This window comes from Pipistrellus hanaki, assembly GCF_964339955.1.
Source record: "Pipistrellus hanaki genome assembly, chromosome: 3".
Lineage (NCBI taxonomy): Eukaryota > Metazoa > Chordata > Mammalia > Chiroptera > Vespertilionidae > Pipistrellus > Pipistrellus hanaki.
In genome coordinates this window covers 84697738-84714618 of record NC_140505.1, presented here as the reverse complement: position 1 = coordinate 84714618, position 16881 = coordinate 84697738, and the positions used below count along the sequence as shown (strand labels likewise).

The 16881-nt window shown below is 37.9% G+C and overlaps 1 protein-coding gene across 4 annotated transcripts in view; it reads left to right on the top strand.

The window, feature by feature from the left end:
* The window catches only part of TNFRSF19 (TNF receptor superfamily member 19), a 102716-nt gene extending 90025 nt beyond the window's left edge, over window positions 1-12691 (top strand). For all 4 annotated transcript variants that reach the window (XM_084879433.1, XM_084879432.1, XM_084879431.1 and 1 more), the window contains exons 9-11: window positions 2938-3040; window positions 3861-4260; window positions 9793-12691. In XM_084879433.1, coding sequence (XP_084735559.1) covers window positions 2938-3040; window positions 3861-4260; window positions 9793-9804 — 515 coding nt within the window. In that variant the 3' untranslated portion in view covers window positions 9805-12691. The remainder of the gene's footprint in view (window positions 1-2937; window positions 3041-3860; window positions 4261-9792) is intronic.
* Window positions 12692-16881: the final 4190 nt, after the last annotated feature.

The following is a 16881-nucleotide window of genomic DNA, read 5'->3' as shown; positions in this document are numbered from 1 at the left end:
AGATCAGGCCCCAGCCTCGCAGCTCTGCAGCCCTGCTTGGCACCTCGCCATATATATGTGTGTGTGTGTGTGTGTGTGTGTGTGTATGTATATACACACACACACACTAATAAAAGAGAAAAATGCTAATTGACCATACATCTCTACGCCCACAGCCAATCAGAGCGAGTATGCAAATTAATCCAACAAAGATGACAATTAATTTGCATATGCTGAGGGAGGGAGGAGTGAAGACTGAAGACAGCATAGAAGGAAGAGGGAGGGAAAGTAGAAAGCAAGGTGGCAGCTGGAGGGAAAGTGCAGCTGCAGCGGCAGGTTGGGCAGGCAGGGTGGGACAGGTAGCAGCAGCAGCTTGAGCCACCTGCATGCCCAGTCTCGCTAGCCTGCCCCGTCCACGACCACCACCGCTGCCACTGCAGCAGGAGAGGTGGGGGGCGGGAGAGAAGCATTGCAGGGAATCTTCCTGCAATGGCCCCTAATATATATATTCATACATGTTTTGTATATTTTGCATATAAGCACACATTTTTACATGTGTATATATACACATTTTTTTTTCACTTGCCATTTAAAAATTATCTTCAGATATGATGTCCCTTTACCCCTTATTAGTTTGGTGTTTATTTTCTAAGAACAAGATTAGTCTCTTTCATAAAGCATGATTATTAAATCAGGAAAGTAACATTGAATCTATTGCTATTATATAATATACAGAATATATTCAGATTTTCTTAATTATCTCAATAATGTCCTGAGTAGCAAAAGAAAACCCAGATAACACTTATTTACTTGTTCTGTCTCTTTACTCTCATTTAATCTGGAATATTTCTTTAATCTTTGTGTTTTATGACAATATTTTTGACAAACACAGGCCAATAATTTTGTAGAATGACCCTCAGTTTGGGTTTTCTGATTTTTTTTCTTTTAGATTAGATTCAGAAATACCACAGAGGTGATGTTGTGTATTTCTCAGTGCCCCATATCAGGAAGTACATCTATCTAATTTCTGGTCAGATTAACTAGGGTCACTTGGTTAAGGTGGTGTCTGCAAGCTTTCTCTGCTGCAGGCAGGGTGGGACACGTAAAATGATGAACTATTTATACGCTATACCTAGAGTAGTCAAAGTGCAGCTGCACTTTCCCTCCAGCTGCCACCTTGCTTTCCACTTTCCCTCCCTCTTCCTTCCCTCCCTCTTATTCAAAAATAATCATTGTTCCTGGTAATTAATGGAGCTTTGTCGGAGGTTATTTGAGATTATGTAAACATCCTATTGCTTCCAAACTTTGGCCCAGTACTTTAGCGTCCTCTGATGATTCTTACCTGAGTATAATGGTTAACAATTGCTGGTTTTCTAATTGCATCATTCTTTCTACATTTATTAGTTGGCTTACTATGGTCAGAAAGAATGTCCCCTTCTTTCCATTTATTTACTTTAATTAGTGGACCTAATTCAATGGGTTACAACCCTTTGCAATAATTTATTTTGATGTTCAAATTTTCCTAGATTTGGCAAGTGGAAGCCCTTTAGGCTGTTTTATGCTCATTTTATACTTTCATTGATTGAGCCCTTGAACTAAACTTTTCTATACGGAATGGGAGTGCCTTTTGCTTTCAAATAATTTTGAGAAATTCCACAGTGAGCATGACACATTTGTTGAGTTAATTGGTAGTGAATCCAAGTGAGTTGCTCATGGTCATAATAACACCTATTCAGACAGCACAAGTTTTGGCCTGTTTGAGAGAGATTCAGATGAAAATAAGTTGGGTGTCCATCCTGCTTAACACTGGTTTTCAATTGCATCTCAATATGTTTCCAAAAGGGAAATATTAGTTTCATATTATTCTCCTGTTTATAAAAGTAAAGAGATGATTCTCATGTTAAATTTGAATATACATAAACATATATGTACATGTATACATATAATTACTTCAAGCCTTTTTCTCTACATATATATGTGTATCTTTGTATTTGCCTGGATGCTTTAGTATATTTATGGTTTTATAAAATTAGAATTATATGTGTGTATACATAGAGAGAAATCTAGCTGTTCATCAAATTGACAGTGTTTATTTCTAGTTTATAGGGCTAAGGAAGATTTATTTTTAAGTGTATCTAGTCTCTCTTTATATCTAAATTTTTTCTTCAGTAAATTTAAGTGTACAGTTCAGTGGATTAACTACATGCACATTATTGTGCAACCATCACCACCATCCATTTTTCAGAACTTCTCCATTTTTCCAAATTGAATCTCTGTACCCATTATAAACTAACTTCCCGTTTTTCCTCCTCCAGCACCTGGCAATCGCCATTATAATTTATATCTCTACTAGAGGCCTAGTGCATGAAAATTTATGCACTGGAGCAGGGGTCCCTCAGCCCGACCTGCCCCCTCTCAGGGCCCAGGAGCCCTCAGGGACAGGAGGTGACCTGGTGATCAGGGGAAGATGATGCCCCCATCACATCTCTGCTGCTGCCACTGCTGGCAGCGCAAGCCTCAGCTGGCCCTGGTTACTTGGGGAACTCTGAAGGCAGGCACACGAGCAGCTGGGCACCTGCCACCCCATCGGGGCTGAGGGGACTGGGTGCTGCCATCTGTGTCTGTGAGTGCCACCATCTTTGAGGGAGTGGTTGTCAATTAGCATATTCTCTCCTTGTTGGCTGTGGGCACCACCATCTTTGTGATGCCGTGAGGGTCAATTAGCATATTCCCTCTTGATTAGATAGGATGATTTTGACTACTCTAGGTATAGCGTATAAATAGTTCATCATCTTTATTAAAAGATAAAAACAGAGAGAAAAATTAAGACTCATATTCTCTTTCCCCAAAAAGTTACCCAAAAGGGAATAGTTAGTTTCAAGAACAATGTTGAACTGGTATTAAAGAGAATATTCCCAGGAAATGCATTATGCTTCATAACTCTGCTGTCTTTCCTAGGGCCTGTTCACTTGATCCCATCCTTGTGCTGTGATGACTCCTGCAGCATCGACCAGGTGACTCTTGCTTGCAGGGTGCATTCCCAGGCCACACTTCAGGAGAGGTAACTGGGTATTTTTTAAGCAATATAATTTCATAATCCTTGTGCAAATATGCATTACATTCATTTACCAATTTTCATTTGAAAAATTTAAAAATATTTCATGGGCCATCACTTTTTAATATCATTAATGCCATTCTGGTCATTGGAGGGAGCATGTGTTTGGCAAGAATTAGGTCAATCTCTCAAGGTTACTAATATCCAATACAACATTTTTTATATTTTACCATCAATTTTATTGTTTTATTTTGTTTTTATTGATTTCAGAGAAAAAAGGAGAGGGAGAGAGAGATAGAAACATCAATGATGAGAGAAGAATCATCTATCGGTTGCCTCCTGCATGTCCCCTACTGGGTATCAAGCTCACAAATCCTGGCATGTACCACTGACTGGAATCAAACCTGGGACCCCTCAGGCTACAGGCTGAAGCTCTATCCACTGAGCAAAACCAGCTAGGGCTTCTCAATTTTATTTTTGTCTTATATTTATTATTTATGACACTTCTGTATCTGCAAGTAATTTTTAACATGTCATGTACTCATAGAATTTTAGAACAGCCTTCAAACTCAGTTAAAACCCAAGAAACTGCATGTTTTAGACATTGTATTATGTATAACTACATTGGTTAAAACTAAGTATATTAAATTTTAAAGTAATTGGAGGAATTAAGCTTATTGTATTAAAGCAAGTTTATAACAACTGGAATTCTGATAATAAATTGCTATTTCATCTAGAAAACTTGGAAGTATTATTGGAATGTTGTGTTGTAGTCATGTATTTTCTCCCTATAGAACACTTAAAAGCCTTTTGAACATGTGTTCAGAAATGCAGGTCCGGTGGAAGAGACCATGCCATCTTTCTTCGGGTCCCTTTCTCAGTCCATCTGTGGCGAGTTTTCGGATGCCTGGCCTCTGATGCAAAATCCCATTTATGGTGATGATATCTCCTTTTGTGACTCTTATCCTGAACTCACTGGAGAAGATATTTATTCTCTCAACCCAGAAAATGAATCCTTGGATTCAAACAGTAGTCAGGATTTGGTTGGTGGCACTGTTCCAATTCAAGCTTCTTCTGAAAACTTTACAGAAGCTACTGATTTATTTAGATACAACCCACTGACAGAACCAGTGCGAACTCAGGATGCACTAATTACTAGAAGCCAGCTAGGTCAAACGAGTGGAGATATCATTAACCGAACCACTCAAACTCAGACATCCCTCCAGGTAAGGCAATGACTGATTTTACTGTGGACAAAGCATTGACTTTTGGAAGACCATAGGGAATGAATTCTGTTCCTTCCACAATATGTGAGGGAACCTGATAAAGTTTGCCATCTTTCATAACTTCTTATGTGTTAAAGAAGAATATATACTTATAGGGTTTTTTTAATTCATCTTTATTGTCGAAAGTATTACAGATGTCCCTCCCTGCCGCCCCACATTGACCTCTTCACCTTGTTCCTGCCTCTCCCCAGATCTTCCCCACATTATTGTCTGTCCATGGGCTATGCATATATGCATAAAAGTTCATTGGATAATCTCTTCCAGCCCTCCCCACTTCCATCTCAAATACCTCATTCTATGGCATGCTTCACTGTCTCTGGATGTTTTTCATTCATCAGTTTATCATGTTCATTAGATTCTACATATGAGTGAGATCATGTGATTCTTGTCTTTTTCTGACTGGCTTATTTCACTTAGCATAATATTCTCCATGCCCCTCCATGCTGTCTCAAATGGTAGATCCTTTTTCTTCTTCTTCTTCTTCTTCTTCTTCTTCTTCTTCTTCTTCTTCTTCTTCTTCTTCTTCTTCTTCTTCTTCTTCTTCTTCTTCTTCTTCTTCTTCTTCTTCTACAGCTGTATAGTATTCCATTTGTGTAAATGTATGACAGTTGTTTTTTTTAGCACTGCTATGAATATAAGGGTGCATATATTCTTTCTGATTGGTGCTTCTAGCTTCTTAGATATATTCTTAGAAGTGGGACCTCTAGGTCAAATGGCAGTTCCATTTTTTAAATTTTTTAAAGGAAACTCCACACTGTTTTCCATAGTGGCTGCACAGTCTGCATTCCCATCAGCAGTGTACTAAAGTCCCTTTTTTCTACATCTTCGCCAACATTTCTTGTTTGTTGATTTATTGATTGTAGCCATTCTGCAGCCTTGAGGTGGTACCTCATTGTGGTTTTAATTTGCATCTAATAATTAGTGGTGTAAATTTTTTTTTAAAATGCATATCTCTGTAGTTGGGAAAGACTTTTACTGACCTTATTCTCTTGAGCCATCCCTAATTTTTATAACTTTCATGATAGAGCGTCGACCTGTAGACCAAAGGGTCTCGGATTTGATTCTGGTCAAACGCACATACCTCGGTTGCAGGCTCCTCCCAGGCCTGGGCCCTGTTGGGACTCCTGCAAGAGGCAAACAATTGATGTGTTTCTCTCACATTGATGTTTCTCTCTGTCTTTTCTTGTCTCTTCTTCTCTCCCTAAAAATCATTAGAAAAATATCCTTGGGTGAGGATTAACAATAACAACAAAAAAAGAGTTAGCTGAGCTGAGGGTAGGTCTCAAGGATGGCTGTGGCCCCCAAACCTTCGGGGCTGAGGACTCCCAGCAGTCCAGAGCAGGTAACTGGCCTTACAGCAGATCAGAGATGCATAGAGAGGACTGCACCCCCTTTAAAACTAATTTCACTATCCCAATGGGAGGCCTTGGCAGGTACTCCAAAATAAAAGTCATAGAACTCTTAGAGTTTCATGAGTTCTATTTTCAGTACAAGATGTTGAAGTTTGTTTGTTTATCAATCCAAATGGCATTGATAACAAACTTGCTTGTGTTCCCTTCACAAATACCTATTACATCTTCCCATACATCATTAGGGGAAATTCTGAGTAACTAAAATGATTGTGCTACTGGTATTTCAGGTTATTGTCAGTAAATAGAATTACCACTCATCTTAATTTTGTAGCTTGTCCTCAATTTTGTGATGTAAATACTAAGGAATGAAACATCTTGATACCAAGTTATGTAAAAACCAACTCATTCTCTACCTTTTTCTGTTTATGTTGTTGGTGAGGTGGACATAGGGTTGGTAGGTACTATTATCAAAGTTATATTAATGTAAAATTTTAGAAATGTAGTTTAGTTTATAAGTGAATATAATGATATTAATTCCTTTTCAAAGAGTGTTCTTAAGGTGATTATGATCTGCATAAAGTTATTTTCAACACAAATTATTTTGGAAAGTTATAATTACACATAAAATGAATGAGGAAGTGTTACATTCAAGTTGCACAATGTAATTTATTAATGAAAGGTTTTTATTAGCTTTACAAGGATGCTTTATAATTATTACATAATTTAAGTAAATCTAAGACATTCTGAATTCAAAAAATGAATCCTTTTCATTTTTATTCTAAAATTAAAAATAGCAAATAATATATTTTTAAAATATTTTTATTGATTTCAGAAAGAAAGGGAGAGAAAGATAGAAACATCAGTGATGAGAGAGAATCATTGATTGGCTGTCTCCTGCACGCCCTTACTGGGGATTGAGCCCGAAACCGGGGCATGTGCCCTTGACTGGAATCTAACCTCCAACCCTTTAGTCTGCAGACCGATGCTCTATCCACTGAGCAAAACTAACTAGGGTGAAGAATAGCTAATAATATTTTGAGCCCATTCTAAAAGATAACATTTTCCAGATTCTGAAAAGTACTTCTTGGGATGCATTTACTTAATGTGGAAAACTTGGTGAAAGAAGCTTAATCTTCAAAATAAAATAGGAGATAGTGGCAACTGTATCTCTTTGGGAAATTGATCCTTTTTATTTCAAGGGTCAGCTACATATTTAACTGGAATCCAATCCATTAGATTCCAAAAAGCAATTCAGACTTCCCTCAATTGGCTAATTTTCTAAGGTAGAGAATATACTTATTTAAAAATTTGATTTCAGCAGCTTACTATTATGAACCAAGTATAGGACTTTTAGTTCCTCGAGGTCATCTTTAGTCAGCTGGGCTCCTTGGCATGGGCTCATTCATAATTCAGGAAAGCACTGGATTTCCATTTAGGAGATGTGTAAGGGCAAAAATAGCCATAACAGACCTTTTTTTTTTTTTTAAGTGGTTAAAAATTTATTTTATTTTATTTCAAATAAAACTTTAAATTCCTCCCTAGGCATTCACTTATATTTTCAGTTTGTTAATATCTATTCACTCTTTTTTCAAGATTTATTGAGATACAGTTGACATATAACATTGTATAAGTTAAAGCTGTACAATATGATTTGCTACACGTGTATATAAAGACAGCATGTTTGTCTTTATATGGTGTAAAGTTCAGATTTCTAATACATGAAGCATTTGTTTCCAAATGCAATGCTTTCTTGTGGGTTGTTTAATACCACCCAGAATCTGGTGATGAGAGTTATGGCTCAGAATAAAGCCAGCAGGTGTCAGAGCCTTCCTAGGTCTGTATGATTTAATTTTTCTCCCTCCCCAGACCTAAGATATTTGGGACATCATTTGCTTTGATGTTTGGGAGAAGGAGGCCAGCCTCTTTACTTATAGGAAAAGCTTTTATGGTGATGTTTTTTTTAACCAACGTTTTAAGTGTCAACATAAAACAATGGGAGGAATGGTAAGAAAGATATGAAATGGCTTGGATTCTAGTTTTTTAACCTGTTAAAATCTCTATATCCTTATTTACAAAATGAATATAATGTGACTCCCACAATAATGTTAATGTGGTTATTATTATATCTATTGATTGACATATTTGACTAAACTATCTCTGATTGTCAAGAGTATTTCAGAAGATTCTCTTTTCAGACAATCTCCTTAGGCCTCGGGAAGAATTTTTTTCATAAATGTATCCAATATGTCACTAGTGCCAAATTAGTGGTACACAAGTTAATGAAGAGTCAATGCATAAAATGAAGATCTTACGTATATACAGTAATGTCCAGTTGGCCAGTGCCTCGTCCCTCATGAGGTGAGGTCACTGCCCTCTTGTGATAAGGACAAATCTAAGGGATCTACTTTCCAGAGTACATCAGCCCTATGAAGAGTGTGAGTATACCCAGGAGAGCATTATAAGGGGAATTTCATTCCCAAACTATTTCTAAATTTTCTCCACTAGTTTAGTGTAAGTTTTAAATGCAAAGATGAAAAATGGCACTGTTCATTAATCATCTTTGCTCTTTTAAATAAGGGTAAAAAGGCTCCTAAGATCTTTCTACTTTAAAGGAGTACAACACAGAAATAGGTTTTCTATGTTGAAATGAGTTTGTAATCAGCATTGTTTGCTAATACACTTTGTTTGCTATGATTTGCATCAAACATGTCAAACTCAAAGGCTAACATGGGCCAAATAAACAAGGTTTAAGTTTATGTGGGCTGCAAAAAAAAAACCAAAAGCTTTAATTTTCATAAAAATGTAGGTTTATTTCCAGAGAGACATGCCAAAAACAAAGGACTGGAATAAATGAGTCATTGTTAACAAAAAGTAATAAAACATTTTAATAAAAATTAATATTTTTTCTTGAACATTAACTTACCAGACACTGAATAACTGCACAAATTAATAAGCGTAACACAAATAAACTATTTTTCTTGTTCTCTGAAATCAAAATATTTCCTGTTGCGCACACTAAACAAGTCAATATAAGACTGATGACATGACAATCGACTGCTAAAACATTCACTGCTAGTATTAGAGGAAAGAGATGGTATGCCTGTGCATAAGGTGCGTAAGGGAAATGAATGCAACACAATTACAGTAATCCGTCATTAGCGAACATTGTAATTCATTATTAATAACTAGTAGCCCTGCACACAAATCCGTGCACCAGTAGCTCTCTATGGGGCCTGGCCACTCCAAGCCTGCTGCCCAGAGGCTCTCCATGACCCAGAGGCCCATCTGCAGCTGGGCATGGAATGCTTGCCTCATTGCCACGCTTCACTAGGCTGCTCATGCCGCCCGCCCTCAACAGCTGCCTCCCCCTTCCCCTGTCCTCACCCCAGGGACTGGGGGACTCCAATGGAGCTGAGAGGACTGGGCGCCGCCATCTTGTGGCTATGGGCACCACCATCTTTGTGACAGAGTGACAGTTAATTTGCATATTACCATTTTATTAGGTAAGATATGTATAACAGGATATTGTAAAAATTAAGTTACAAAATTTTCATTAAAACATTTCTTAGCCAAAACTGGTTTGGCTCAGTGGTAGAGCGTCGGTCTGCGGACTGAAAGGTCCCAGGTTCGATTCCGGTCAAGGGCACGTACCAGCTGGTCGATGTTTTTCTCTCTCATCGATGTTTCTGGCTCTCTAACTCTCTCTCTCCCTTCCTCTTTGTAAAAAAATCAATAAAATATATTTAAAAAAAAAAAAACACAAAAAAAAACATTTCTTACATACCGTTGTATTGGCTGGACCGCAAAAATCTGTGCATACAGCCTGTGGGCCGTGAGTTTGACATGCTTGGGTTACATTATCATTTTTTAAGTTCTGTTTGCAAATATTGAGTGACTATGAGTTGTTATGGAATCTTCATTTTATTCTCAAAGTACATGGGTACTGGATATATGAACACCATTACATGAGCTTCTTGTCTGTATGTGATTAAATTCATGTGAATTACTAGTAAAAGTTTTATATATAGTTGTTGGTTTTGTTTTTTTTTTACAGTTACAGTTTCCCAGTTTTAATTTGTAAGGTATGGTTTTTAAAGCTCTCCTTCTGTTGCTGTTTTAGGGAGCTTTTTAGGACTCCATTCTTCCTGGATTAGAGGTGCACATATGGAACCCAAGGGGCACACACGCCTCCACTTACACTTATGGACTGAGCAGTCTGGACCTTTCATGGCTTCTGGAGGGAAATTTAAATCTGAATCAAACTGATGACTTTTTAAGCCTTTCAACCAGTTGCTTCTGAGCCAGACCAGCTGTAAGCTGAAACCTCAAGGAAGAACAGGACAAGACTGCAGGCACTCATGATGCTTTGCATCTTTCCTAAACAAGAAGCTTCTATGCTACAAGTATGTCTTCAAGGACTGATGCACTGAGTTGGCAGCCAGGAAGGTTATGGACCAATAACAAGAACCAGAAATGCATTTTGGTTCTTGTGTATTTTCATGGTGAATGTGATTTCACAAGACTCAAGATCCAAAGTATAAGTTTTCATCTATCGATATATTTTCTTTTAAAATAATTTTACATAGTCAATTATCCTACTAAAAGTCAATGTTAGATTAGTTACCTTACTTTTTATGTAGAATGGGTTAAAAATGAATGTTTCTATTTGAGGAAGGTCACTTTTTGGTCATCTAAACTAATTGACTTGGAAGGCTAGAATTGACTTCATTCTGCCTGCCTAAATATTGGGTTTATTAGTTGAAGTCAATTGACCAAACTAGAAATTAGAGGAAAAGAAGTCTTTTAAAGAATCAACATTTCTAACCTCAACCAGCAGCTCACAAACACCTACTTTCTGGAGCTAGTCATGAGAGGACTTTGTCAGGGAACAAGGTGGAGAAAGGCCACCCATCACCCTGAGTCCAAAACCACTGAACACACACATTCTAGAGACTTGCATACAAAGATGAGAATATTTCTATGGAAATCAGTTGGTATGGCAGCATCTGTTACTCTGTCTCTGTGACAGAAGATGCAGAATTTCTCTTTTATAGAAAAGTATTTATTAAGATAATGATCTTTTTCTTTTTCTTTCTCTTAATCACCCACAAACCTGTTCTCTGTATCTATGAGTTTTTTGTTTTGTTTTGTTGTTGTGGTGTTTTGCCTTTCATACTAAGGAATTTAGAAATGACAACATATATGGTCCCTTTACTACTGAAACATATCACCAAGTGAACAATCTTATGAGACTACACTACATATTATAACCAGGAGAAAAAGCAGTTTGTCAGCGGCCTCTGAGTGAACAGCCTATAACTACTGCATTGTAGTTTAACCAGTATTATAGTTTCCCTCTGATCTCATCAGCTTAGTTAGGACAATAATGTCCCATCTTAGCCAAACAATTCTGATTTAAGTGTGGAGCTTCTGTTCAGATGCTTACCCCATCCCTTCTCACATTGGAATTTACACACTAGAAATATCTCTATAGGTAAGAGAGAAATAAATGCAGATCAGACATAAACTGGGGATGGCTCATTTCTCTGCATCTTTTATGGCCCAGAGAAAAGTTAATTGAACAGAATTTATTTTTTCTTTCTTAAACCTACATGATTAGATCTGGCCTTTTAACTGATTCCATTAGCTTTGTCCCATTTGTACTTTTTAAAAAAGAAAGACCTTTGAGCATCAGTATGTTAGAATGTACTAAAATATTTTGTTTCAGAATTATCCCATCCAAATCAGTGAATTTTGCCTAAACTAAACATTTTAAAACCTAGACATTATTGTCTCATTTATTACCTCAGACATTTCTCTCTTTGTAAGAGATTAGTAAAGCCTAATGATCCCCTTTTCTGTGGCTAGAACAGTTTCTCTATCCATAGTTTCAGGCTCTGATATGTGCATGTTAGCTTGTCTGGGTTTGTCCTTCTCATGACCTCAGTTCATTTAACTGAAATATGAAATTAGAGTGTCTCATGATAACTCACAATTTTGTTTGAGCACCCAGTCATAATCGATTCATTTCTACTTCTTGTTTGCGTGTTGTATTTTTTGTTTTGTTTTGTTTAACCATAAACCAATAGTTCTTAAACTTTGGAACTCACCAACTCTTATGAGAATTGTCTTTAGGAAACTCAGGTGAAATATTTAGGAATTGATCACAAGATGTCTATAAAAATGCTCTTTAAATTCATATATGTGTTCCATTGTATGCAATTTGATCATTTTTGTTATGAAAGAGGGATGATCAAGTAAGCCAAGGTTGTGCTCATTTTTGTAACCTGAATATATTTTCCATATGAGCCCTCATTAACTTAAAGACAAACACTTGCTGGAGAAAGCTAGATTGATGAGAGTGAGACTGGCCAAAAAATCCTGAAACATCACTTTTTATCAGTAGATAAATATTTAGAGTCAAAAGTCAGTTTGATTTGACACTGCATTTGAAAAATCCTGCATTATTTTTATTAATATGAAGACATTTTACCCCACTACTATAGACACATACAGTGTTATATTCTACATTCTTTGTAAACATTTGAGGAAAATCAACTTTGCATTTCATATTGTTGGAATACCCTCTATCACTCAAATAAACTCAATTGCTAGAGTGCTGAAGCTGGGAACTCATTAAGTAATAACATAGCTGGGAATGCATAATTGTGACTTTTAATGTTGCAAAGAGTCATCTACAAGAATGAGACAAGGATTTGAAAGACAACAATATAAAGGCATGAGTTTTCTAATTTTATGTATACGGAATATATATTTTAAATATAAGTTTTTCTACTTTAGATAAAGTTAATGTTGCTGTCACCTAGGTTAAGCACTACTTACTGTCTATGCTAGTAAAAATATAAACCAAAAAAAGTAAAAAATATACCATTGCCTTAAGGTAGTCAGCTTGATTCAATTTAGATTTCATTATTATTTTTTTTTTACATACTGGAATTTTCTTATATGAATAGTTTTGTAATACCTTTTTTATTTGTGAATAAAATTGTTACCTGGTATTCTTATTTTCATGTCTAGAAGAAAGTGATTGATGGTGTGAATGTACACCGTATTGCTATCCCATGTGAGAGTCTCACTAAGTTCTGATCTTTCCAATATAACCCTTTTGGCCCCTCAAACTTTGAGGAAGATTTGAAATCCTTACTAGTGACTGCCTATATTTCTCAGGCATTATCAAGCTACTGAAAATGCTTTGAGTTATTTGAGAATTTTTGGTATCAAGATTTTATGATCTCTTTCTTCCCCTTCATTTCATGACACAAAGAAGGAAGAACCTATGGAAGAAGTTTTATGTACTGGTATCAATTCTTCATAGACAGCAATAGGCTTTTCTCCTAGAGAGGCATGGACTATAAAAAGATAACTCCACAGAGAAACACTGGTCACTGTAAGAGTTTCCTTTTTCTTCCTAGCTTCTTACCTTCCTTCCGCAATCCCTTTATTTCTTCTTCCCTTCCTTCCCCTCAGTAACCTATCTATACTAATAAAATTAATATGCTTGTAATAAGTAATAAGAGAAGACCTTCCGGACAAAGCTGGAGGCTTGGCCGGCCTGCAAACCAACCCCAAACGGCAGCCCCTCGCCCAGGCTGGCCACACCCTCCAGCAGGGACCCTCACCCCAATGGGGGCATGGCCAGCTGCAAACATCCCTCAGCCCCTCGCCCAAGCCAGCCCTGCCCTCCAAGGGGACCCACACTCTGATTCAGGACCCCTTCAGGCAGACCAGCCAGCCCCACCCATGCACCAGGCCTTTATTTATACTAATAAAAGGGTAATATGCTAATTAGACTAGGAGACTGGACATCTTCCTACTGTCCGACTTCCTTCCGGACAAAGCCACAGTGGTAGGAGCTGAGGCAGAGGTGGTTAGGGGTGATCAGGCCACCAGAGGAGAGCAGTTGGGGGCCAATAGGCCAGCAGGAGAGGGCAGTTGGGGGCCATTAAGCTGGCAGGGGAGTGATTAGGTGCTGATCCAGCCTGTAGGCAGGCAAGTGGTTATGAGCCAGCGGACCTGAATTGTGAGAGGGATGTCTGACCGCCAGTTTAGGACCCACTCTAGGATGGGGCCTAAACCGGCAGTCAAACATCCCCCAAGGGGTCTCAGAATGGAGAGGGTGCAGGCTGGGCTGAAGGACCCTCCCCCAGTGCATGAATTTCCTGCACCAGGCCTCTAGTTTTATATAATAAAAGCCTAATATGCTAATTGTTTGGTCATCTAGTGACTGGTCTACTGCTCAACCAAAGAGTAATATGCTAATGATATGCTAAGGCCACTCAACTGCTTTCTATGACATGTACTGACCACCAGGGGGCAGACAGTCAACCTGCCAACCAGTTGCTATGATGTGCACTGACAACCATGGGACAGATGCTCTAACTGGTAGGTCAGCTTGCTTTTGGGGTCCAGCCAATTGGGACTGAGCAAGATAGGCCAGACATACCCTGGAAACCTCCCACAGTCCCTCCCTGGCTCCAATCATGCACTGTGGGGTCCCTTAGCCTGGCCGGCACCCTCTCGCAATCTGTGACCCCTGGGGGGGATGTTGGAGAGTGAGTTTTGGCCTGATCCTGCAGGCCACTCCCTTCAGGAGGGTGCCAAACACAGGGCTCAAGGCTGGTGAGCAGTGCTGTAGCAGCATGAGCCTCTCCCCATTGGGGCTGACTTGGTGCAAGCCTGTAGCAGGCACAGTGGGGCCTGGATGAGCATGAGTGGCAGGTAGGAGATGCAGGCAGCGCTGGACTACGGGTTTCCACCTGATCCCCACAGGCCACCCAGAGGGTCCCCACCATGCATGAATTTGTGCATCAGACCTTTAGTATTATTAGATTTTAAAAGGGGGCTTTAAACGTCCTGGGGGGAAAGGGGCTATTTTAAAGCAAGATATTCTCTCAGCTGATTAGTCTGTGGTGTTAAAGGACACTGGCTTTCACAAGGGAAGGACTTTAGTTTCTTTCCCTTTCCACACCATGACCCATTAGCCTCTTGGCTTATGTAGATTGGTGTCTATGTAGGCTGATTTGGAAAAGTAAATCAAGCTTATGAGTTTCTAACAGGAGATCTAAAGTATTCTATAGTTAAATAAATGACATTTTCATCATTACCACTATTATTAAGATCTCTTTGCTATTAGCTATTTATCCTGAATTTGTCTGTTTGTCCTATTTTAACTCAATAAGATATTTTCTGATTTTTAAAAACCCATTTGGCATCCAATAAGGTTTATACATACAGCTTAAATGTATCATTTGGTCATTTTTAATATCTAAGAATTTTCAATAAGGCCTGGTATGTGATTCTAGACATATAATTACACTGAATCAAGTCAACAGTTCACAGTAACATTGCTTATGTCACATCTCAGCCAGAGGAAGGTCACAAGGTGTCTGCTGTGGAGATTAAGCAGACCAGGGTCAGGTCCTTTCTTGAACCACCAGTGGCATTTGAGTTAGTGTGATTTATGGTTGCTTTCAAATTAGCCTCTCCAAAAGACTTGAATTTTAAAAACTTAACAAGCAAAACCCCCTTTTCTGGAACCATGGGTGGTCTTCTGAAGCAGGTTTCAATTAGTGTATAACAACAGAAGATTCTTTCTTTTTATCTTAATTTCTAATGGAATTAAGGATTTGTATTTAAGACAGAAATAGCTCTGCTCTATCAGTTTTGTTGTGGGGCTGAATTTAGCCAGCAGAACACTGCAGAGGGATTTTCCTTAACTTGTCTGACTATTTACAGTAAATAGAAGATCTACAGAACACTGTTGGCAATCCTTTAATAGCTGATTAGGGAGGCAGGCTGCCTCACAGAGAGGCACTCATCACACACCTCGATATATTAAATTTTAATACTTTCCCTTGATGTTATCAATACAAGTCTAATTCCCATTAGAGAAGAGGCCATTCCTTCATTCATCCATATACTACTATACATTTATACAGTGTATGTACTTGGTTATGAATGCAATGCCAGTGTGAAGCAGACACTAAGAAGTAAGAGACAAACTTTGAAGTATTTATAAAATACACCTTATTGTAAGACAGTCCCCTGTGAAACAAATGGGTAACATAGCATAAAACTCTAAAATCAAAATCTCTAGTAATTTTTTATTTTTTATTTTTTTACTGCTGCATAGTATCTCTTACCCTTTGAAACAGCTTGGAGGGACCTGGAGAATATTACACTAAGTGAAATAAGCTAGTCAGAGAAAAACAAGTATCACATGATCTTATTCATATGTGGAATCAAATGAACAAAATAAACTTATGAACAAAACAGATCCATAGATAGAAACATGTAATAGACTGTGGAATCTTAGAGGGAAGGCAGGGGTTGGTGGGTGGGTGGGAAGAGATCAACCAAAGAATTTGTGTGCATATATGTATAACCTGTGGATACAGACAATAGGGTGGTGATTCTGCCCCTGTCTCAGAGACAGAATCAGAGAAAGAAGCTCTATCATTTGCAGCTCCCAAGCATCATTTTCACGAGTCCAGTAGAAACTTGTTCCCCAAGATTCAAATTATAAAGCTTAATTTCTCCCTTCCCCAAAAGCCAGCCCCACCTATGTAATATTATCACCCAGGGGATCAATCTGTGATCATTCTAAACACAAATTTCTGTACTGCTCTCTAACATTGGGATTTAGGAGCCTAGGAATGGCACCTGGGACATTTCTCACATTGGTCTAAAGGCCCAGAATGCCATTTTATTAGTAAGAAAACTAATTCAATTGTAAATTTCCACATTTCTTTAAACTAACAGTAGAATTTGTTTGTGTAGGCCAGGAACCTGAATTTTAGAAAAATCATACATTAAAAAGTACAGTAGAACCTACCACACAAGAAAACAAGCTCATGGCATATACAGTATTTTTTATTTTTAAACACATTCAAGTTATCTAGGTTGATGCCCCCTATATTCATTACCTATGATGCTATGGGTTTTCACCAAAATTCACTTCAATAAAGAGTTACCACTACCAAGAATATAATAACTTTGGAGACAGCATCAATAGATACATTTCAAAGAAATCTTAAGTAACAACAACATGGTCAGAATAACAAATTGCCTAACGAAAGAACATCTTTGAAGATAATATTTATCTGGATATTAAGGGCTTGTTTATTTAGAAAAAATTTCAGTACTTTACAGCTAGATCTTTTACACTAAAAAATTTCTTTGATGAATA